Source organism: Ipomoea nil, unplaced genomic scaffold (assembly GCF_001879475.1).
Source record: "Ipomoea nil cultivar Tokyo-kokei standard unplaced genomic scaffold, Asagao_1.1 scaffold0663, whole genome shotgun sequence".
In the NCBI taxonomy this organism is placed as follows: domain Eukaryota; kingdom Viridiplantae; phylum Streptophyta; class Magnoliopsida; order Solanales; family Convolvulaceae; genus Ipomoea; species Ipomoea nil.
In genome coordinates, this window is record NW_017617091.1 from 980,001 (window position 1) to 1,004,401 (window position 24,401).

At 41.1% G+C, this 24,401-nt stretch overlaps 2 protein-coding genes across 2 annotated transcripts; both read left to right on the plus strand.

Annotated features, from left to right (window-relative positions):
* The first annotated feature begins 10,657 nt into the window (after positions 1-10,657).
* Positions 10,658-11,698, plus strand: LOC109174789. The gene is made up of 2 exons (XM_019324028.1): positions 10,658-11,296; positions 11,658-11,698. The coding sequence occupies exons 1-2, from the start codon at positions 10,837-10,839 to the stop codon at positions 11,666-11,668; spliced, it is 471 nt and encodes a 156-aa protein (XP_019179573.1). The 5' UTR covers positions 10,658-10,836; the 3' UTR covers positions 11,669-11,698.
* An 11,514-nt stretch (positions 11,699-23,212) lies between these two features.
* LOC109174786 lies at positions 23,213-24,052 on the plus strand. Its single transcript, XM_019324026.1, has one exon. The coding sequence runs from the start codon at positions 23,213-23,215 to the stop codon at positions 24,050-24,052; it is 840 nt and encodes a 279-aa protein (XP_019179571.1).
* Positions 24,053-24,401: the final 349 nt, after the last annotated feature.

The window sequence follows — 24,401 nt, forward strand, 5'->3', positions numbered from 1 at the left end:
TTTAAATGCTTCAAAAGTATTTTTTTTAATTTAATCCCATGCTAGTTAGACTAGTATTTTTCCTTCTGAGAATTTCTTCACTGTAAGTTTTCTTCATCTTCTTCATTCTCACGTTTGGGTGTTCTCAGGTTTCAAACTGGCTTTGAACTTTCTCCCAATTTCAATTTCTCCTTTGTAATTGACATTCAATTGCAATTGACTTTGTTGCTTCCCAACGTCTTCTTTGAATCGGTCCCCAATTTAAAATTGCATCCCATACTACAACCAATTTGAAATTGCATCCCATACTACAACTTGAATTGACCAATTTGAAATTGCATCACATACTACAACTTGAATTGGCTCTCAATTTCAATTTTGCATTGGCTCCCAACTTGAATTGATTCCCATGTGAAACTAGCTCCCAATTTCAATTGCTCTGAATTGGCTCCCAAGTGCAATTGCTTCTAAAGCCAAACTAATTGGCCCAATTTCAATTGCTCTGAATTGGCTCCCAAGTGCAATTGCTTCTAAAGCCAAACTAATTGGCCCCCAAACTGGAGTTGGCCCAATTTCAATTGCTCTGAATTGGCTCCCAAGTGCAATTGCTTCTAAAGCCAAACTAGCGCCCAACTCCATTCAATTGCTTCGAAAGCCAAACTAGCGCCCAACTCCATCAGGCTTAATTAATTTTGGCTTCTCAAATTTTACCTTGTAAAATTGTAGATGGTGAGATTCAAACTTGAGCCATTTCACATAATACATCAAGCATCTTCCACTTCGTCAGTACGGTTTATTGATTACATCTCCAATCTTCTTTGATGTACTCTTTTCTTTCCATAGATGCTTGATCTCCAAGTCAAATTCATGCAATCTTCCAATCGTAATTTTCTTTCACGAAAATTCTTCTGGGAATTGTGTCTGAGTAGCAGCGACGTGAAATTCATATCATTCATCTTTCTTCTTCAATTTGTCATTTTCACCAGACAAATTCTTGATTTTAGGCTTTATATCTTCTTCTTCTATTTTCATGCATCTTCCTCTATTTTTCTCTTTTACAAATTAAATAATTTCCCGATCATGGTCTAAGACTCTCTACTAGACCTATATAAATAAAATTGGGGGTTCTACAAATACATATTTGGTATATCAAAACCATTACACTTTATTCCTAACAATTTCTCCCATTTTGATAATGTCAAAACATATACTCAGTCATTGGCTTTAAGTTTTTGAAAAATAATCATTTTGCTCAATTTTATTTGACAAAGCCAAGATGAGTTTAACAAAAGATTTCCTAGACACAATCAAAAGTAACTTGTGAATTAATTTTTAGACACGCTCCTAAACGCAACTTGAATTATTTTTCTTGATCAATTTTAATTTTGATGTGCGTTTTGACATTCCTTGTCTTTTTAATTCACGAAGGTCTAATTACAAAAGACAAATAAAATTCTAAACTCAAAATAGACCATGAGAAATTATTATTGAGATATTTCGAATTATTTAGAGAAAAATGCAACAGAGGTTCGAAAAATAGCGAAAACATCAGCTTAAGAGAATTTCCAGATTACCTTCTGGGTTTCTTCACACCCATGTCTTTCTTCAAGATTTCCTTGACATGTTCTCTGAGCTTGAAGAAATCATCTTTGAACTTTGCATTCTGAAATCTCTTTGTAACTTGCCCAGCCATATAATATCCAAAAGCTTCCTTAATATTGTTGCCCGGAAGAACTCCAGCTTCCCACCATACAACACATTCTTCGAAACTTCTTTCTTCTCCAAGATTCATGCCCATGTTTCCAGTGAAATCTCTTAGTTCATACCACATCTCAGTTCTTTTCCTTTTGCCTTCTTCTTCTTTGTTCTTGTCCGAGATCCATTGGGCTTGATCGGCTGCAGACCATTTCTTGATCATGTTTGGTAGATTTTCCTTAGTCCATATTGTTTCCTGAGTGGCGGGACATTTTGAGCATTCAAACCAGCCACGAGATTCAGCAACTTTCGATGTACTCGTACCAAGACTAGGACTCGCGAACTGAGCAAAACCAATCTGAGATGGTCCTTGTGAGAATTATCTGCGGCTTCGGCCTCGACCTTGGGTCAGTGTTACTGGCTGTTGTTGACTTCCAAGAATTTACAACACATTCTTCAAAGCTTCTTTCTTCTCCAAGATTCATGCCCATGTTTCCAATGAAATCTCTTAGTTCATACCACATCTCGGTTCTTTTCCTTTTGCCTTCTTCTTCTTTGTTCTTGTCCGAGATCCATTGGGTTTGATCGGCTGCAGGCCATTTCTTGATCATGCTTAGTAGATTTTCCTTAGCCCATATTGTTTCCTGAGTGGCGGGACCTTTTGAGAATTCAAACCATCCACGAGATTCAGCAACATTCGATGTACTCGTACCAAGACTAAGACTCACGAACTGAGCAAAACCAATCTGAGATGGTCCTTGTGAGGATTGTCCGCGGCTTCGGCCTCGACCTTGGGTCGGTGTTACTGGTTGTTATTGACTTCCAAGAATAAATTCTTGTTGTTGCAAAGCCAAGTGACTGAGAATTTCTTCCCCCCATTTTGGCGTTATCAACAAAAAATGCAAGGGTCTTAGAATCTCGGTCTTGGTTTGCTTTCACAGTTTCAACACCATTGTGTGTTTCAATAGAAACAGCTTGTACGTTGTCCAGCTTATTTGTTGCAACTGTGAGTTCAACTTCAAGTTTGTTGATTCGACTTTCTTGGTCTTGGATCGCCTTAATTTGTCTCAAGTGACGTTCGTTGTGAATATTTTCAGCTGCTTCACGTTCCTTCTTCATAAGTTGGATCACTTCAAGTAATCCTTTTGTCATTTCTCCTTTCAAGATTCTTTCTGCTTTGTCAATCTGAGTCTTCAAACTGTGTTGATACTCCATGAGTTCTTTTAGATTGACTAGGGTATCCGTGTGTTATTGTTCCATCATTTGATTTTGTTCAACCAACTTCTCTCCAATGGTTTGGAAAACAACATCACTGGATTCGGCAACTTAGGCAAATAAAGAAGTAACTATGCCATCTTCTTGATCACTTGTCTGTACAATATTTTTAGAAGATCCGAATGGACTCCTTCTCGGATCAGTGAGAACGGGTGTATCAACGAGTTGCATCTCTTCTTCTTCTTCAGGTGATTCGACTTCTTGATTCAGATCACTAATCTCTTCTTCTAAAATTTCTGTTCTGGTACAGGTGTCTGCAAATAAATTCTCATCTTCTAGAACAGGGTCCATGATAGACTTGGTGGACTCGGTATTATGTACTGCCAATACATTTGATAATTCCTCTCTGATTAGTTGTCTACTATCATTAGCAACTTCTACTGCAACTTCTCCTCTTACTTCTTCTGACACTTGTCCTCTTACTTCTTCACGTACTGACACTTCAACTTCATTAGATCCCACGATTCTTTCATTGCACTCAAGATTCAAACTAACTGCAGTGGGAGTCAATTCAGATATCAATAAGGAGGCATCATGAACTTTCACAGGTATGTCTATATGACTATCATTAGTCATGATTGGTACATCAATGAGTGTCGTTCCTTCAGTCCTTTCAAAAAGTTCATTATCCACAAGAGATGTGTTACCTGGATAATGATGTGTGTCATAGACTGACCATTGTAGAGCTAACTGTAGAGATATTTCATTCTCTTTTTCCTGTTCGGCTAAACGATCTTGAGCTGTATTCCCTTCTTTGATTGGTGTTTTTCCCTTTTGTCTGATTGCCTTTTCGTGTAGCTTCATGTGATAGACTTGATTCAAATCCATGTTGAGTGCATCTAGCATCACGTTAGTTCCGCACCATTCCAAGAAAAAATTTTCACTCCGTATCAAATCTGGGGTGATTTTTGCCATGAAAGTATGATATATTTCAAGTTTCCATTCTCTCTAAGTTTGCACTTGTATCAATTCTCTCAATAGTTCTGGATCGTCTTGAATGAGTTCTGAGTCAAAAACTATAGGTCCTACACTCCCTTCGGCTGCAGATTGACTCGATAGCCTTCGTTGTAGATCATTAGAAACTTGCACATCAACTCCTGCAAATTCCATTCTTGTTGTATCATCAACACCTTCGGCCAACATGTCCGTTTCAGCATATTTGAGTGGAACAATGGTCATAGCTGTACTGATGGCTTCTTGATCTTTTCCTGACCGATAGCTGTACAAATATAACCATCTTGTAAATAAATTTTGCCCAGTTGCATTTTATTCCTTCCATAATGCCGTCCATCAAGCATACAGTTGATGCGGTCAAGTCTTCAGTACTTCCCAGTTTATGTTCAAGAATCTTGTAGATCATGTCCACCAACATCTCATATTCAATCTTCAACACATTCTTATGACCCGATACATAAGCAAAAATTGGAGCCTTAGGGCCACGAATCTCGTTCCAAAAATTTTGAACGACATAGTTGTGAGATTCTGGCATGGACTGAGATTCAGGAAAACTGAAACACTTGTGTATATCATTCTCAGTTATTGAAACGTCTAATCCTCCAACTTGAGATTTGATCGAGTCTTTTTCCACGACTGCATTAAATAGAACTCGGCTACATCTTCTTCAAAAGTTCCAAAATAATTATAGGTGAAGAAATCAAACAGTCCGCAGTCCTTTAGTGCTTGAAGAATTTTCTCGGCCGTATCTGTAACACCCCGAAAATTTGAAACTTTTAGAGCTTATATAATAAAGGTGAATTCTCATTAAATTCCAAAGTTAACATAAGAGTGCGGGGTGCAATGCCACATCTGAGCTGGAAAACTCAGATGCACAGGCTAAACTAACTAAACAACCTTAAAGCAATGTCAGTACATAATCATGGCACGCAGGCCGAAAGGGAAACTAACTATTCTACGCTCCGGATCTCTAGCGCGCTCCGGTGTCTACTCATCTGTGCCTGAAAGCCAAATATATCTGTTCAGCGAATGATGCTGGTAACCCACTCCAACGCGTTGAAATACAATATAGGTAGATATATATTTATAGATATACGAAAACCATTTTGAAGCAGGAAGAGATATACTTAGGGGACTCTAGCTTTAAAATCAGGGATAGACTCAGCAAATAGGGGTAAGCACATTCAATCATGATAAACAGTTATATAGAGACAATCATCATAAAGATCATGTATCTAAGGTCACAGTTTACTTTCAAATCATCCACATCATCATTCAATCATCATTCATTCGTCATTCAAGTCATCATTCAAATCACACAAGCACACCTTGGTGGCGCCACGGGACCAATCTCATGCCCCGAACATGAGGGTTAGTGCGTATAGCACTAACATGGCCCCGCAGCACCCTACCTCATACCGCAGCATGAAGGGGTTGATCGCAACCAACCGTACGGACCGCCGAAAGCTCGACGGCGGATCACAGCCCTACACACCGCTAACGCGCTCAGTCGGTGGACTGCGATCCTCTTATGGGGACTACGACCCTACACACCGTTGACGAGCACAGTCGGTGGTTCTTAAGCCCTACACACCGTTGAGGGACTCAGTCGGTGGGCGAAGATCCTCGAAGACTACGACCCTACACACCGCTGGCCCTTCACTCGGTGGATCGTAGCCGACCATAGCCCTACACACCGCCTGATCACTCATTCGGTGGGCTATGGTCTTCCTCAGGCTGGTGGCCCTACACACCGCTGGCGCGTCCAGTCGGTGGACCATCTGCACACGAGGCCCGTAGGCTGTAGCCCAAAAGTGTATTTCTAATCGCAACCAGATTATGAACCGTAGCTCATGCAAAACGTTTGATCGCAACCAAACGATGGACCGTAGCCCTATATAACATTTATATACCTGACCGATCGCAACCGGCCTGGTTAACAGTTGGTATGGTTCTCAACCCATCCAACTGCCCGTATAGCCAATTTGATCGCAACCAAATTGGGGAATCATGCATCACATAACACATTATAACACATAATTGCACATTGGGAAGGGGGACACACAAATAAACTTACGTGTGATCATTCACAACTAAGAATAGTCCTAAGGGGTTCATACAGCTTCCACCTAGGTCGACGGGTTACCGATTCAACTAGCATGCAATTCCTAAGACTCTTCTACCCTACGAATGGCATCCGAAACATCAAACTAGACTCAAGCACGACAAACGGGGTCCGTTGGGACACCACGGGGAATGGGGAACATCAAACGGGGAAGCTGAGGACCCGGGGTGGGTAACTGACCAGCAGGTAGCCGGTGGGTGGGGGTCACCCGCCGGCTGCCCGCTGCCTGGCGGTAAATCTCGAGCAGCGGGTAGGTGGCCGGTACCCCTACCCCCACTGACTCTTTAACTCAATAAACGTCCCGGGATCCTTTGTGGAACCCGAAACCATGCTTAGAAACTTTTAAACGCAATCAACGACACCACATAGGCAATTAATGGATTGAGAGCAAGAATCATATTGAACACATCTTAACATGACTTCTAGACACGAACAACGCCCGAACACGCCAATTCCCACCCAAATATAAACCAAGAACATCACAACACAAATTCCCAAACCAACCTAGGGCTCTAATCCCATCCAATTCATCAAAATCATATTTTATCTCTATCATCAAGAAACATCAAGATTTCATCAAGAATCATCACATAAATATAAAGAACCTCTATTTAACATCAAGATCACATATACAATCATCACATCAATCAACACGATTATATCACGGATATCATAAAGAAATTCATCAAGACACAAGTATATAGAGGGAGCCAAAGGAGGAGAATATAGCAAGGAAAATAGGTTTTGTTGAGATATGGGTTACCTCTTAGTCTTAATTAATTTCCTTGGCTATGAAGGGTCTTTCTTTAAGATTTCTTCTTTCTTGATTTCTCCTATGGGAATTCTTGGCGATTCTTGTGTGGTGAGAGTTTATTGTGGTGTGAGTTCTAGGTGCCTCCTATGTCCCTATTTATATACCTAAGAGTCCTAATTAGGATCTAAATGGCATGGGTTTGCTAATTCTATTTCCTATAGGACTAAGGGATTGGTTTTAGGAATAAGGGTTCATGGGCTTATGGTGGGCCCTTCCTAATTAATTAATAAAATTTAATTCTTTCTTTTTGGGTAAATGATTAAATAATTAATTAGTTTAGGGGCCGTAGCACGGGGTGTTACAGTATCCTTGTTGGTAGAACCCAGTTTGAAAAATGCAGGGTTGTGTACCATCCCGTTAGTTACTTGTTGTGAGAGGGATAGTATGAGATCAATTTTTTTGCTTCGACCTTGAGCCATGATGATCAGATCGGTTGATAGAAGAGGGATGAGAATTTTCTGGAGAGAGAGTTCTATGATATTTTGAAGGTCTGGAAGATTTTTCGGAGATATAAGTGAGGGGTTTATATGAGGGGGGTGATTCGAAGGGGTTTTTCGAATTTAAGATAGAGATGAGACTTCTCAATTGTACCCTTTGGTTGAGGTGTGTCGAATAGGTAAGTTTAGGGTAGATGAGTCATCTGATAGATGGTGTTACGAGGAAAGAGAAAATATCATCATTAGCAGATAAGAGCATTTAATGCTCACACCTCTTTAGGAATACCCTATGCACGTAAGGTGTAGAGGATGGAGATTTGAAGAGACACTTAGAGATTAAGAAAGGATTTGGGTTCTGATCTCCTTGAGATTTGTTTATGGGGGTCGATTGAGAGGTGGATTTTGCTGACAGGCGAGATGTGGGTGACGATTCGAGAGAGAAAGTGAATCTGAAGGATTTTGATTTAGGAGAGGATTAGGGGGGGGGGGGGAGGTTTAGGTTGGGTGGAGGTTTATTATGGGTAGGAATTTATGGGTGGAGGTTTGATTCCCAATTAAACTCTGATTTTCCTCCATATCTCCTGATTTCCTTCTCAAAAACGTGTACCACAAATATAATCATACTCAAGCATCTCGTTAGTAGCAAAAAAAATTATCCATAAATAATCAATCACACATAACCATATATATTAATCATACACACGGCAATTTCCAATCAAAATAAACACATTTTGGAAATTAACAAAATTATCACACATTTTCCAAATTTAAAATTAGAGACCTCTTCACATAAATTGCATACAAAGCAGATTCTAAAACATTTTAAAGACTAACAAAATTTAACTTTTAGTTCAGATTTCTAAAATATTTTATAGCAAATTATATCACATATGCACAAAACACATATATTATGCTGTAAACACGTTAAATTAGATTTTTAGGTACATTGTTCATGCAAACAAATTAATCAATTTATACAAACATGAACAAATATTCGCAGACTAAATAACACATTGAATCATGCAATTTTAAACAAATTGTCAAATAATCACAAATTGCACATTTCGTCAAATTAATTTGCATGGCATATGATTTCACGTTAAATAACACATGCAAATACACAAATAAATTCCTAACACATATTACAATTTTATCACACAAAATTTCGAATAAATATATGCATATAATTACGTAAAACAATTTATTTTGAGCACAAGTATTAATTTAAATTGAGAGATTAAGTCCAGTGATACTTAGCTCATTTCGATCATTCTCAACTCGTGCCTTAAGGTAGAAAATCTCGTTTCGCATAAAGGCTTCGTGAGAATATCAGCAACTTGGTTTTCCGTAGGGATATACTCGATCTTTAGATTTTTCTTTTCAACGTGATCTCTTATGAAATGATGTCGAATGTCGATATGTTTTGTTCTTGAGTGAAGCACCGGATTGTGAGTGATAGCGATTGCACTAGTATTATCATAATAAATACTAACGTCATCACAATTAACTCCGTAATCCTTCAATTGTTGCTTCATCCACAAAATTTGCGCACAACAACTTCCTGCAGCAATATATTCGGCCTCGGCGGTACTAGTTGCGATGGAATTTTGCTTTTTGCTGAACCAAGAAACAAGCCTTCCCCCCAAGAACAGGCATGTCCCGGAAGTGCTTTTTCTGTCTATTTTGCAACCTGCAAACTCCGCATCTGAAAAACCCGTTAGAGTAAAATCTGTACCTTTTGGATACCATAATCCAACACTGGTTGTGCCTTTCAGATGTCGTATGATTTTCTTTGTTGCGATGAGGTGGCTTTCTTTAGGATTTGCTTGGAATCTTGCACACACTCCCACAGCACAAGAAATGTCCGGCCTGCTTGCAGTAAGATATAGAAGAGAACCAATCATTCCTCTATATTTTGTTTGATCGACATCCTTTCCGTCTTCATCTTTGTCTAATCTTAATGATGTGCTCATTGAAATTTTGATCGATGATTTTCCATCAAGGCTAAACTTCTTTATCAAGTCGCGGGTGTACTTTGCTTGATTGATGAATATTCCTTCTTTCAGTTGTTTGACTTATAAGCCCAAGAAGTAATTTAATTCACCCATCATGCTCATTCCAAACTTGTTCTGCATAAGCTTTGAAAATTTCTCACACAAAGAATTGTTAGTGCTCCCAAAAATAATATCATCAACATAGATTTGCACTAATAAAATATGATCACCATCTTGAATTCTAAATAGAGTTTTGTCAATAAGGCCTTTGGTGAATCCACATCTTATCAAGAACATTGACAAAGTATCATACCAAGCTCGAGATGCTTGTTTCAACCCATACAATGCCTTTTTAAGTTTGTAGACTTTATCACCTTCGCCTTTTACCTCAAAACCTGGGGGTTGTTCGACATAAACTTCTTCTTCGAGTAGACCATTCAAGAATGCGCTTTTCAAGTCCATTTGATAAACAGTGAAATCTTTGTGTGCGGCGTAGGCTGAAAATTCTGATTGCTTCAAGTCTGGCTACTGGTGCAAAGGTTTCGTCAAAATCTATTCCTTCTTCTTGAGAGTACCCTTTTGCAACGAGCCTTGCTTTATTCCTAACAATCACGCCTTCTTTGTTTGCTTTGTTCCGGAAGACCCATTTGGTTCCTACAACATTGTGGTTCGTCGATCTTGGAACAAGTTCCCAAACGTCATTTCTTTTGAATTGATCAAGCTCTTCTTGCATAGCATCTATCGTGTGACACCCGGTATCTTCCTAAAAATAAACTATAGTCCCGATAATAAATTTTTTTAATAAAAATATTTATATAGCTATTTATTTTAAAACGGGTTCGTGTCTACCTATTATGGTGAACCAATATTTTATACTTTTTTTTTTTGAAAGTTACTGGCTCTATTACATTGTAGTATCTGTTCATATACTTTCTCAACCTACTGAAACACAAAGAACCAATAACGCCTCTACTGAGGCTCGAACTCATAATCTTCCAAATGGAAGTCCAACCCGGGTACCATTGGACCACATAGTCCTGGTGAACCAATATTTTATACAAAATATGCCTAGACCCAAAATGGTTTTTAATTTCTAAAAGCCTAGTATTATCTCTCAGCCCATATGTTGTATAAATACATGTGTTATAATTATTGTTGTGAGCCCAAAATATATTTATATATTTTTGTATGACCCTTGACCCAAGAGAGCGACCCAACCCAAATTGTGGTCTTGAATCCTACCCAACCCAAGTTTTGACCCAAGTCTAATCTAAGCTCAACCCAACCCACAAATAGAAAATCTACCCTACTCAAAATAGATGGAGTATACATGTGCTATGCTTCTTTTCTTCTTCTGCCATTTTATACCTAGCATTGTCCATCCGAGAGGTGAGTGAAACCACCATTGACCTCTTCCTTTCTTTGACCTACAATGGTGAGGTGAATAGCCTTGGAGTCAGTCAGTGATCACCATCTCCATCTCTCTCGTTCCCGCTCCGGCAACCAAACCCCCCATCCCGTTCATTTCTCTCGGCCAAGCAGTGGTGGTGGAAGATGTAGGTGATGACCAACGAGCGTGATAAGTTGCTTCGTGAGTTCCAGCGATCACCACTGGCGAGAAGCGTTCCTCCAACGAACGGCAAAGCTCCGGCCTTTCCTCGGTTTTCCGGTGAAGAAGCAAAGCAAGTCGACGGCAATAGCGTTGGTCCTCGGTTAACGATTAGTCCAGCTATCTCCGGTGGTCGTCCAGCGGCGGCGGTTGAGCAGGAGGCGACAACGTGGACGGCGTATAGAGCTTCTCCTCTGCTTCCGACGTCCAAAGCAGCATCGGCAGTAGTGGGAGGTTCGTGGCAACGGCGGTGTCGACGGAGCTCGGTGGTGGCGTCTCTCCTCCGTTCCCGGCGTGGTGGCTCTCAAGCGGTGTGTTGTTCAAGGTGTTCCCCGTGGGCAGAAGTAAGGTGGAGGTCCTCACCGTGTTCCACCCGCGGGCTCTGTTTCATGAAGAAGACGAAGAAGATCGATGGTGAGCTTTAGCTTTGGTTCTTGTTGTTGCTTAGTGTTTAAATAGGTTTTATGTTGGTTAAGCCACTAAGTGGTTAATTAGCTTGGTGGTAAGGGTGGTGTTTATGCTTATGGGTGGCTAGGGTTCTAATCCTAGCTTTGCTTAATTAGTTAAGTTGTAAGTTTTAATTATAAGCCCTACCCAAGAAGTTTAGTTAATAGTTTTCTTATTAGTGTTGTGATTAATTAACAATAGGATGCCTAGCTTGAATGGTTAGACTTGTGGGTAATTTAGGGTTGAACTAGAGTTCAAATCCCCTTATGAGCTTATTAGTTTTAAATAGTGCTTGTGTTGATAGTTGAAGGATCGGTTTGATTCACAGGTTCCCGGTAGCTTGGTTTTATGAGTTGAGCCTATGTTGGCGTTGGTTTTGGTTGGATAAGCGAATGAGGTAACCCATGCTCTACAAAATCTATTTTGCTTACATATATGTGATTTCTTGGATTCTACATGTGTTTTGCTATGAAATGTGAGTGTTTATGCATTGTCTTGTGAAAATGCATATCTAGAGCTTGTGTTTAGGGTTCATTTGTGTCATTACTTGGCATTTCCTTTGATTCAAGTCATTTTGTTGTATTTGGTGAGATTTGGCATGTTTTGGACTTCAATTTGAGCTTGGAGTTGAAAATCCCCGAAGGGATTATTTGTGGTACAGGGGTGTACCCGTGGGCAGAACGGCGGGTAGGGGTCCAACCCGCCGCCCACCCGCGGGGTACACATTTTGGGTAGCCTGTACCCGCGGGCGGAACCGCGGGTAGAGGCCTACCCGTGGGCCTACCCGCGGGTACGTGTTGTGATGTTGTTGGGGATTTGTTCCCCGTGATTCTTTTGACTCGGTATTTGGTCTTTTGACTTCCCGATGTTCTTTTATGGAACTATTTGAGTGTCTTCTTGATGTTTCGTATGTCTAGAACTATATGGTAGGATTCCATGTAGGTTTTGGTTTCTTGAATCGTGCTAAGTGTTCAACATTGTGTTTCGTTGAACCGTGATGAGTTTTGTGTGTTCTTCGGAACTACGTTTGGTTTATCCGTTTGATAAGCATGCTAGTTTGGTGTTTAAATGCTAGCGTGTGTGTTGTTTGTACCTTCCTATTGGTTGATCATAACTTGTGTTATTCATCGTTGTTGTTGTTGGACTGTGATCCCTTCATTGATTGAGTATGTTTTCATATCTTCGTTGTGATCCGTTGATTGATTCCTGCTGAGGTGTGATGTGTGCGTGGCTTTACCTGGATTGCACGATTAGTGGTATGGGACACTAGTCACCAAGGTATTGCAGCGGTCCTCATGGTGGTCGTGACGTGATTATGGAGTTGTGACGTTTGTGTAAGGTTCACGTGATTCTTGGGTGGCATGTGTTTCCGTGTGTGTGTACGGTACCCTCGTGTACTATGAAATTGGTGGTTTTGTTGGTGGTTTGTTGGTGGGGGACGACGGTCCCAGGAGGGAAAAGGTTGGACTAAGAAGTACAGGGGTCCTGGAGGTAATGGTTGGAAGAAGATACAAGGTTGGGGGTAGCCATAATGTTGGAACCGGGCATAAGGAAGGCATATCAACTCGTGGTGGGTGATGTCACGAGGGCTCGTGTAGCCGTTGTTGTGAGTTCTTCTCTTGTGACATGTGTAGTCACAAAGGCAAGTGTTGCCTTGGCATGTGTTGCCGTGGGTGAGTCTTATTCCTTTGAGTTATGTATGTCGGGTTTTGATCTATGTGTGATGATAGATCATACATTGAGACTTCTTGTGAGTTGTGTTGTTCTTTGTGGTCTTGGGATGTGTTCCCATGTTCTTGTTGAGAGTGTTGAGTCTTGTGTTGACTATTACTCTTGGTTTTGTACTTATATACTTATGTATTTCCGTTTCGAAAATGGCTTTACAACTTATATCTTATCTATGTATGATATTTCACATGTATTGGTGGGTTACCAGCATTATTCGCTGACCGGGCGTCGTCCCATGTTTTACTGTGTTCTTTCAGGTGATGTCTAGACGAGTGCGCGGTCTAGTGCTTGCTAGTATAGCTTCTTCCTTTCGTTTTGTGGCCTGTGTGCCAGCTTAGATATAGAACTCTGAGACAATGGGTTTAGATGTAAACATTGCAGATGTTGCCGGTGCGTTCATCCTTTTGGTGAACGTGGCATAACACTCCGTGTTCCGGATTATGTCTATTTATCTATCTTTCGGTCTTCCGCTGTGTTTGTCGTTTAGTTCAGTTATCTGCATGTTTAAGGCTTTTAAATAGCATGTTTTTAAGGGGTGTTACAGTTGGTATCAGAGCCTAGGTTTGAGCCTAGGATGTTAAAAGTTGGACCTTAAGAACCTAAGTTGAGCTTAGGTTAGTGCTCTAAGTTGAAACCTTAAGTTGTTTAGTGAAGCCTCTAAGTGTTTAAGTACCTAAGTATAGGACTTTTAGGACGCGCGGTGAGGCTATGAGTTATCTTTTGCTGTATGTTTAGTTCTTTTATCTTGTTCTGTTGTTAGCTCTAGTAGTTGTGGCTGTTGTTCTCGGTTGGTGTGAACCTTCTCGGTAAGTTGCCTCGTCCTGATCTCGTTGAAGTCTTGGCGAAGACTGTGTCCAAGAGTAAGAAGACCGAAGATCTGCTGACACAAGATGGTCAAGTCGTGGTGGTTGCAGCTGGGCACGTGGTCAACGCAAAGAAGATGGACTGCTCTACTTGCAACCTAGAGACAGCTACAACAATCTCCGCTCAAGCAAGTGACATCGTCTCTCGTACGACATCGTCATCAGTTTCACGCTAATCCTAGAGTTGAAGTCTCATTTTTGTGCAACCGTAGTCCGTTAAGAAGCAAGACGTCGTTTAGAGTTCGAAGATAAGGTTTAGAAGACCCTCACTCGCGAGGGGACGTCAAGAGCGGTCCCAGACGCTCTAAGAAGATGTCAACATACGCCAAGTGGTCGCCTACGGATCAACGTGTTAGAAGCCTTCCAAGAGTTAAAGAGCTACGAGTCAACCTTGAATCCTTCCAAAGCACGAAGAGTTGAAATCTAAGTTCGAGGTGTTCAACGTGGAAGTAGTATTACCTACCTTCGAAGAAACCGAGAGTGGGCAAGTTGAAGCAACGAACCTGGGAGTAGTAAAGTTCAAGATGTCTATACAAGGAAGCTTGGACCTCTAAAGGTACACGGGGAAGAAGAACATCGTTGTTAACAAGTCGCCTGATCCTGTGAATCATAAAGAGGTTAAGAAGTAGTTGGTGTATGAGGGTAGCATTTATCCTTTTCGGCACACCTGGAAAGTTATGGGTAACATGAAGTCTTTTGGTAGGGAGGTTCGACAACAAAGAAGAAATGAAGTCGTAACCGAGTTGCAATCAAACGTTGGGGCAGCCAGATGACTCAAACCGATAAGAGCGAAGCGAAGAGGGATCCGATCACCGAGTGTTCTTAAGTTGCAAGGAAGACGCTGTGCCGATGATTTTTGGTGAGAGATATACCTAAAACCAAGAAGGATCAAGAGATAACAAATCTTGTTTGGGAAGTTTGAACCGTAAAAGAAAGGAGAGTCAGAGATCAACCTAAAGACTGATTCTACCGTTGGACCTTCATGAGTTGGACATGCTCGTGTGACAACCAAGTTTCCAAGGAAGACTTACCGTTAGTCAAGACAAGAAAAGACCAAGTGGTTGTAACCGACTACCTTATGAAGACTGCAAAGTTATCAACAGTGTACAAGACTCGACCTACTGAGCTTCTAGTAAGGACAGGAGCAAATCTTTGGACGACGAACCATGTAAGGCCTCCAGATGTTGACTTTAGCAAAGACTTCAGTTTACGAAAAGTTCTACCGTTTGCATTTGGCTTAAGGTTACAGTTGAGCTCTACAATCCAACCAGTTTTAAATGGTTAAAGGAAAGAAGCATACAGATCAAGAAGGCAAGTTGGAAACTTGCGTTATGGATTCACGAAGGCCGTGGATTGTGCTCTATGAATTGATCAAGTTTCTCTATCAGCGGTGATTGTTGTGCAAGCGATACGCGAGTGCTTAGACCTCGACGATCTTCAGGTGCATCAAAGAAGGAAGTTTAGTGTGAAAACCACCGAAGTCTTGGGATGACAAGAACAGACAACCGGGTACGCTTAAAGAAAGAGGGAAGTGGTAATCAGTGTTTCGACCGATCGTGTGTTAGCTAGAACGGACAACAAGCCGAATCTCTAAGAAGATTAAGGAAGTGTGCTAAGAGCTTCGTTACCGACGCAATGATGAAGACCGATAAGGGAAGTAAGCCAACTCCTAGTTGCCTAATCCGTGTGAGTTTCGCTCAGCCGTAACGAAGTGAAAGAAGAAGCCAGTGTTTGAAGAAGGGTTTGTGGTGAATATGTTTGTGATTTCAGCTTATGAAGAGGGTCCGATAAAGATCTTAGCATTAGAACACGTCAGAATCAGAGTAAGGCACCTTCAGTTCGTTATCTGTGCAGCGATCGAAGCGGCAAGTCCAAGAAGTCGCCTGAAGTCGAGAATCCTTAACCCTCTTTAAGCCGCTTTCCTCCCTTTCCCTCGTCAAATCTCCTACCCTTCTCGTGAAATCCGTCCTACCTTTTCGAGCCTCGTTCTTGTTTTCCTTCCTAATTTGACTCCGTACAAGGTGACAACCTCGTTTTCTTAAGTTGTAACCTTGAAAATCTTGATTTCCTTTCTAATCTATGCTATCCTTGAGCCTAAATCTAGTACCTTTCGTTAGGAAATCTTTATAATTCTTTCAAATCTCGTTCTTGATCCTTCACTTCAAACGATTCTGTGCAAGGTGGCAACCTTATTTCCTAAGTTGCAACTTTGGTAACTTTGATCCTAATCCTAATTGACGTCGTCCTCAAGTTTGGAACCTAAACTCTCATCCTCTTTTCTTACCAACCATCGTGTCCTCGAGTTTAAAATCTAAACCCTTCCACCTTTCTAACCCTTCGAACCAAATCCTTTCCAAAACGTGGTGTATATATACGTATATATTTTGTCCGCAAAAAAATATTTTCCCTATATACTACCATATTTTTTTATGACACTCCTATCCCCAAAATGATTTTCCAACTTCGGGGACGAAGCTAATTTTAAGGGGGTGAGGATGTGACACCCGGTATTTTCCTAAAAATAAACTATAGTCCCGATAATAAATATTTTTAATAAAAATATTTATATAGCTATTTATTTTAAAAACGGGTTCGTGTCTACCTATTATGGTGAACCAATATTTTGTACAAAATATGCCTAGACCCAAAATGGTTTTTAATTTCTTCGGAACTACGTTTGGTTTATCCGTTTGATAAGCATGCTAGTTCGGTGTTTAAATGCTAGTGTGTGTGTGTTGTTTGTACCTTTCTATTGGTTGATAATAACTTGTGTTATTCATCGTTGTTGTTGTTGGACTGTGATCCATTCCTTGATTGAGTATGGTTTTATATCTTCGTTGTGATCCGTTGATTGAGTATGGGATCGAGAAACCTTAACCCATCCTAGCCGAATTCCTTTCCCTCCCTCGGAAAATCGGCCCCATCCTTATTTCAAAACCCTTTCTACCCTTCAGACCCCATTCTCAATCCCATGTTTTAACGATTCCATACAAGTGGCAACCTCACAACCTAAGTTGCAACCTCGAAAACTTGATCCTAATTCCTGAATTCACCATGTCCTCAAGTTTGAAAGCCACTCTCTTAGCCCTGTAAAACCTAATCGCTCCCAAGAACCCAACACACATAGGCGTGCAAGTATACAATTTTCCCGTGGAATACCTTCTCTATAGGACCACGGTTCTTCTCTTGACTCGTTAACCCTGCAATGATTTCCAAGCTTCGGGGACGAAGCTTCTCGTAAGGGGGGGAGAGTGTAACACCCCGTGTTACGGCTTTCAATCCCGGATTAATTATTAAATTAATCCCGTTAATAATAATTAAATAGGATTTAATTCGGTTAGGTTTCCTTTAATTAATTAATAAAGGTCCACCATGAACCGTGGACCCTTGCCTAAATTAGAGTCCTAAGCCTATTAGGAATAAAGAAAGTAAACCCTTTACTATTCAGATTCTAATTAGGAATCCTAGACCTAGTTATCTATTAGGAATAAAGGAAGTAGGCCTTTTACTATTCAGACTACGATTAGGATTCCCTTTAATTAATTAATATGGTCCACTATGGACCATGGACCCTTATCCCTAAACCCAATCCTTAGTTCCAAAAGGAATAGAATTAGCAAGCCTATAATATTAGTTCCTAACCAGGACTCCTAAATATATAAATAGGGGACTTAAGGGGCACCTAGAACCCCCCACCACAATAAACGTTCCACCACCCCAAAGTGCTCCAAGAATCCCCTTAGAAGAAATCAAGAAAGCAAGAAAGCTTAAAGAAAGATCCTTCATAGCCAAGGAATTAATTAAGGCTAAGAGGTAACCCATGTCTCAACAAAACCTATTTTCATAGTTATGATTCCCCCTTAAGGTTTCCCCCATATTATTGTGTATTAATGATTGGTGATGATTATTATTAATGATTGATATAATGATTCCATGAGGAACCTTGATAATCTTGATATTGGGAGATTCTTGATAATTATGGTGTTCTTGGTAATTATATGGAGTTCTTGATGATTATGTGTTGTTCTTGATAATTATGTGATGCTCTTGATGTTTATGTGTTATTCTTACCGAATCTTGCAATTAGAAGACGAACCGTATTCTTGTTGATATAAAAGTGATTAGAACCCTAGGTTGTATCGTATGATATTATTCTTGGTTTATCGGGTGGGGAAATCGCATGTTTGGGTGCTGATTATGTTTAGAAGAGCATGATAGGTTATGTGCCGTTCGTTTCTCGTATTTGATCCGTTAATTGTCTACGTGTTGTCGTTAATTGCGTTGTAAAGTGTCTAAGCATGGTTTCGGGTTCCACAACGGTTCCCGGGGCGAAATTATGTGATAAGAGTCAGTGGGGGGTAGGTGGGGGGTGGGGACCCGCCACCTACCCACGGCCGGAAATAGTATATCCGGCAGCGGGCAGCCGGCGGGCGGGCAGCTACCCGCCGGCGACCCGCTGCCCGGAACAGTGAGTCCGGCGGGCAGCCGGCGGGTGGCCCCCCACCCACCGGCTACCCGCTGGAAATTTCCCCAACTTGGGATCCCGGCTTCCCCGTTTGATGTTCCCCGTTCCCCGTGGTGTCCCAACGGACCCCGTTTGTCGTGCCTATGTCTAGTTTGATATTTCGGGTACCGTTCGTAGGTTTATGAGTCTATTATATTGCATGCTAGTTGAATTGGTATCCCGTTGACCTAGGTGGAAGAAGTATGAACCCCTTAGGACTATTCTTAGTACGTGATGGATCACGCATAGGGTTGTTATACGCTTTATCCCCCTTCTCAATGTGTAATGTGGGTTGCATGTGCTTGCTATGTGTTATGTGTGCGTGTTGCACCAATTCGGTTGCGATCGGATTGGTTATCCTGAGCTGCGGTTCAGAAGCCGGGTACAGTCAGATGGGAATTCCTGGCTGTAGTCGGATGACGGTATCCTGGGCTGCGGTCCAGAAGCTGGTTGTAGTCAGATGGGAATTCCTGGCTGCAACCAGATGACATTTTCCTGAGCTGCGGTTCAGAGGCTGGCTGTAGTCAGATGGGAATTCCTGGCTACAGTCAGATGACACATTCTCTTGGGCTGCGGTCCACTGTTTGGTTGTGATCAAACATTATGATGAGCTGCGGTTCGTCGGTCGGTTGCGATCGGCCTCCCCGTGTTGCGATACGGGGCATGGTGCTGTGGGGCCGTGTCAGAGCTATATGCGCTGACCCGCATGTATGGGCATGCGAGTGGTCCCGTGGCGCCAACAACGTGCGTTATGTGTTGTGACATGGACGAGTTGTGATTATGGGTGTCTTGGGGGATGTGACTATGGGATTTGTATTGGGGATTGTTCATGTTGGGTTATGATCATTGTTTATGCTCTGCCTCATCTGCCTTATCTGTTGTGAACTGCATATGCTCGTTATAACTGTTGCTTGTGTCTGACCTTATCTGCCGAGTCATTCCCGGTTTTAAAACTAGAGTTCGTAGGATATATCTTCATGCTCAAAATGGTTTTCGTATATCTATATATATCTCTATATGTATTGTATTTCAACGCGTTGGAGTGGGTTACCAGCATCTCTCGCTGAACAGATATATTTGGCTTTCAGGCATAGAAGATTAAGTCACTGGAGTGCGCTAGAACTTAGAAGTAGATAGTTTCCCTTTTGGCCTGCGTGCCACGTTTACGTATTTACGCTTTGAGGATATTAGTTAGTTAGCCTGTGCACTTGGGTTCTCTAGCCCAGGTGTGGCATAGCACCCCGAACGCTTGTATTTATATCTTGAAATTTAATAAGATTCTACCTTTATTATAAGTTTTAAATGTCTCGAAAATCTGGGGTGTTACAGTGGGTGAGTCTTATTCCTTTGAGTTATGTATGTCGGGTTTTGATCTATTGTGTGATGATAGATCATACCTTGAGACTTCTTGTGAGTCGTGTTGTTCTTTGTGGTCTTGGGATGTGTTCCCGTGTTCTTGTTGAGAGTGTTGAGTCTTGTGTTGACTATTACTCTTGGTTTTGTACTTATATACTTATGTATTTCTGTTTCGAAAATGGCTTTACAACTTATATCTTATCTATGTATGATATTTCACATGTATTGGTGGATTACCAGCATTATTCGCTGACCGGGCGTCGTCCCATGTTTTACTGTGTTCTTTCAGGTGATGTCTAGACGAGTGCGCGGTCTAGTGCTTGCTAGTATAGCTTCTCCCTTTCGTTTTGTGGCCTGTGTGCCAGCTTAGATATAGAACTCTGAGACAATGGGTTTAGATGTAAACATTGCAGATGTTGCCGATGCATTCATCCTTTTGGTGAACGTGGCATAACATCCCGTGTTCCGGATTATGTCTATCTATCTATCTTTCAGTCTTCCGCTGTGTTTGTTGTTTAGTTCAGTTATCTGCATGTTTAAGGCTTTTAAATAGCATGTTTTTAACGGGTGTTACATATCTAATTCGGATCCTTAAGAGCTTCGTCCACTTCTTTTGGTTCAATTTGAGATAGATAGCACGTGAACAATGCTTCCATAGTAGAGGATCTTGTTTTCACGCCTTCACGTACATTCCCAATAATTAATTCTAGAGGGTGATTTTTGAGCCATCTTAAATCTGGTTCAAATGGGTGCATGGTACTGGGTGGATCCATTTGTTGTGAACTGGCACTGTTGGTTCGAATTTCCTCATTTAATTCTTCTTGAACTGGTTCAAATTTCCTCATTTAATTCTTCTTGAACTTCACCACCAACTTCACCTGTAACTTGATCACAAACTGGATTACCAACTTCAACTCGTACTGCATCTCCATTCTCACGTGTACCTTCACCTCCAAAATTATTATTAAATGGGTTTCCAACTTCTTCTAGATGAGGGATGGGATTTTCTAGAGAATTAATTTCCAACTCATCCATTCCCTGCAAAACATCATCTATACACATCATTATTATCACAAAAGTCAATATGACACTTGTTACCATTTTGTGCAATTTCTTCACCCAGTGTGTCATTGACTCGTGATTTTTCATCGAATATAACGTGTATGGATTCTTCAACCACCATTGTTCTTTTATTCAATACTCTGAACGCCTTGCCGGTAGTTGAATATCCTAGATTATAAATCAGGAACTTTAAAAAGTTTTCTTTGAATTTTTTTTTTTTAAACAAATTTAGGGTAAGTTTTTTTTTTCGTTTAGTTAATCTTCATTTGATTATTTAGAACAAAACTTAATATTTCAATTATGCTTTTGCATTATTGGAATGATTTAGGTCATTATGGTATTCATATTTCTTGTATTTTTTTTATAATGGTACAATTGTACATTACTTTACAAATATTATACTATTATTTTTTTTATCGGACAAAATTGTGCTTACATCATTGTCAGACCTGCGGGCCTAACTACAAAGTTGGTGATCACAAATACAATTACACATGACTCTAAAACAGTAGGACCATTTTCCAAATAATTGACAATGTTAATATCCTACTAGCTCTAATTGAACACAATGCATGAAAATTTCTAAAGAAATTTGTAAGTTAATTTTTTCTATATCATTATAACAATATATATTGTAACCATATATTTTAAATTATTTATTCTCATCCCCTGTTGACAACAATTGTAGCAATTGTCATTGACAAACTCTCAAAATAATTTGTCTCAACAAGGAATAGAAATTTAAAAAAAAAAAATCATTGATTTCATTATTGTTGATGAAAAGTTTGTATGACACTTTATTACTCTTATAAAATTAAATAAATTAATAGCTACAACAAAAAATAATACATATGCATTTAATTATTTAGAAGTAGATGTCTATAATAATGCTTTACTTTTTTAAAAAAAATATTCATTATAAAAAAAATTTAAAAGAAATATAATTTCATTAGTTATATTACCTTATTTTATACATATAATTCAAAGATTCAATACTTTTAAATTTATTAATTTATTATATTCACGACATTGGCCATTATCTTCTTTTTACATTATCTTGTAATTAAATATCAAAGTTAATACCATTCCACTCAAATAATTTATCTTTTCAAAAAAAAAAAATGCTCCGCAACTCTCGCACTCTTTCGACGATCTCCGCAACCACTCTCCGATCGTGATCTGTCGATCATGTTATCGTCGATTGTTCTTTCGATCGTGTTTGTCTAAATCGTGGTCCCCTCTCTTAGCGTTTCGCTGAGGGAGTGTCTCCCTAGTGTTCTAGGGTCCTTATTTATTCTGTGTTTGTTTCGATGGATCTATCCAGAAATTTTCATATCATATTGTTACTGATTTTTGTTGCTTTTCCGTGTACCATCATGGATATACGCAAAATCGAGGATCGCTGTGCGGCATTGCATCTGGCCGAGGAGGACGATACTGGTCTGGAAGCCCCTGATGTCCAGGATTGTACTGAGGTGCCGGTTCTCCATGATCTCGTCGGCCGTTTTCTAACGGATCGTCCGATCAAATTCGAATACATGCAGCAAATTATGGCCTCAGTCTGGAGGCCTGTGATGGGAATGCAGGTGACGCCTCTGACGGATGAGCTTTTTATGTTTCAATTCCCCCACCTGAAGGATTTGAACAGGGTCATTGAAGATGGACCATGGACGTTCGAAAACAGCACGCTGATTTGTGAGAAGGTCCCAACGGGTGTCAAGCCGGAAGACGTTGCCTTGGATTCGGTTTCCTTTTGGATTCAAATCCATGGATTACCAGCTGTGTTTGCGACCACGGAATTCTTAACCAGGATCGGCAATTACGTGGGATCGTTCATAGCAATTGATCCCAGAAACTTTGGTGGTGCATGGCGGAGTTTTTTTCGAATTAGAGTGAAGATGCAGATTGATTCCCCTCTCAAACGCAGGATGAAATTACTGCGCAAGGACGGTACTGCTCAGTGGATCGCATTCCGCTACAAACGCCTGAGTACTTTCTGCTTCTGCTGCGGTGTATTAGGCCACTCGACAAATTCTGCAAGCGGGTGTACGAAGAGGGTACTGCACCAGAGGATTTCCCGTTCGGGTCTTGGATGAAGGCGGGAGCAAGACGCCAAGTCCGGCCAGTGGGAGCCAAGTGGCTATTATCCACTCAGTTAAAAATGACGGCGGATTCCAGTGTTCCAAACGCCGGACCATCTCCGAGTACGACACTGGCTATGGAGGAAATTAGTGGCATGCAGGGCGACTTAAAGCGTCGCAGAGAGGACGTTGGGGAATCGGGAGAATTAGAGAATGGCGATGTGGCGATGACGGAAACTCATGCAAACCTGCTAATGGCGGGCCTGGAGGGTCAGGCTCTCCGTGATCAATGAGTATTATAAGCTGGAACTGCCGGGGATTGGGCGGCACCCGGTCGGTTCGAGAACTTGTGGGCATGGTGTCCAAACAGCGGCCCGTTTTCGTTTTCTTGATGGAAACGAAAGCAAAAAGCAGCAAGATTGAGGAGGTTCGTATAAAATTGGGTTTTGAAGGAGCGTTTGGGATGGATCGTGTGGGTCTAGGAGGTGGGTTGGCGTTACTCTGGCGTGACGCTGACACGGTTACGTTACTAAGTTATTCAGTACACCATATCGACGTGATGATTGATATACCGGGAAAGCAGAGATGGAGACTAACGGGTTTCTATGGACATCCGGACAGGTTTCACCGACATGAGACGTGGGACTTGTTGCGGCAGCTTCATGATCAATACACTCTCCCATGGCTGGTCGTGGGAGATTTTAACGACATAGCAAGTTTAGCAGAGAAGAAAGGCATACATACACATCCAGAATTGCTTATTGAGGGATTCAACGATGCTTTAGGTGATTGCCACCAAAATGACTTAGGGATGGTGGGAGGCAGGTTCACGTGGGAGCGTGGACACGGAGCGGACGAGTGGATGGAGGAGCGACTGGACAGAGCAGTAGCAACGGTGGAGTGGACTGACATGTTTGAGGATGTGTTGGTTCGGAATCTACATACCTTGTCGTCTGACCACAATGCCATTTTTGTGGATGTGAATCCCAGGCTGATACGCACGGCCTTACGCAAATTTAAGTTTGAAGCAGCCTGGCTTCTTGAGGAGGGTTGCGCCAAAGTGGTCGAGGAGGCATGGCGTAAATCTACGGGATTGGCATTCCAGGATCGGATCGGCATTTGCGGTTAACAACTCTGGCGTTGGGGCGGGGAACACTACAGATTCTTTGGTAATCGGATCCGTGTGTTACGGAACAGAATCGAAGAGCTACAGGAAAATCGAGACACACAGGCAGTGCACGAGTATATATCTCTCCGGGAGGAACTGGAAATTTTGTTAAAGCAAGAGGAAATATTTTTGCGACAGCGAGCAAAGCAATTGTGGCAAAAGCACGGTGACGCCAACACCAAGTATTTTCACAAAGCCGCCACAATCCGTCACAAAAATAATTATCTGCAACGCATCAAAGGCCATGATGATTGTTGGTTAGAAGGAGCTGCCATGCACACCGAAATTCTGAGGTATTATGATTGCATTT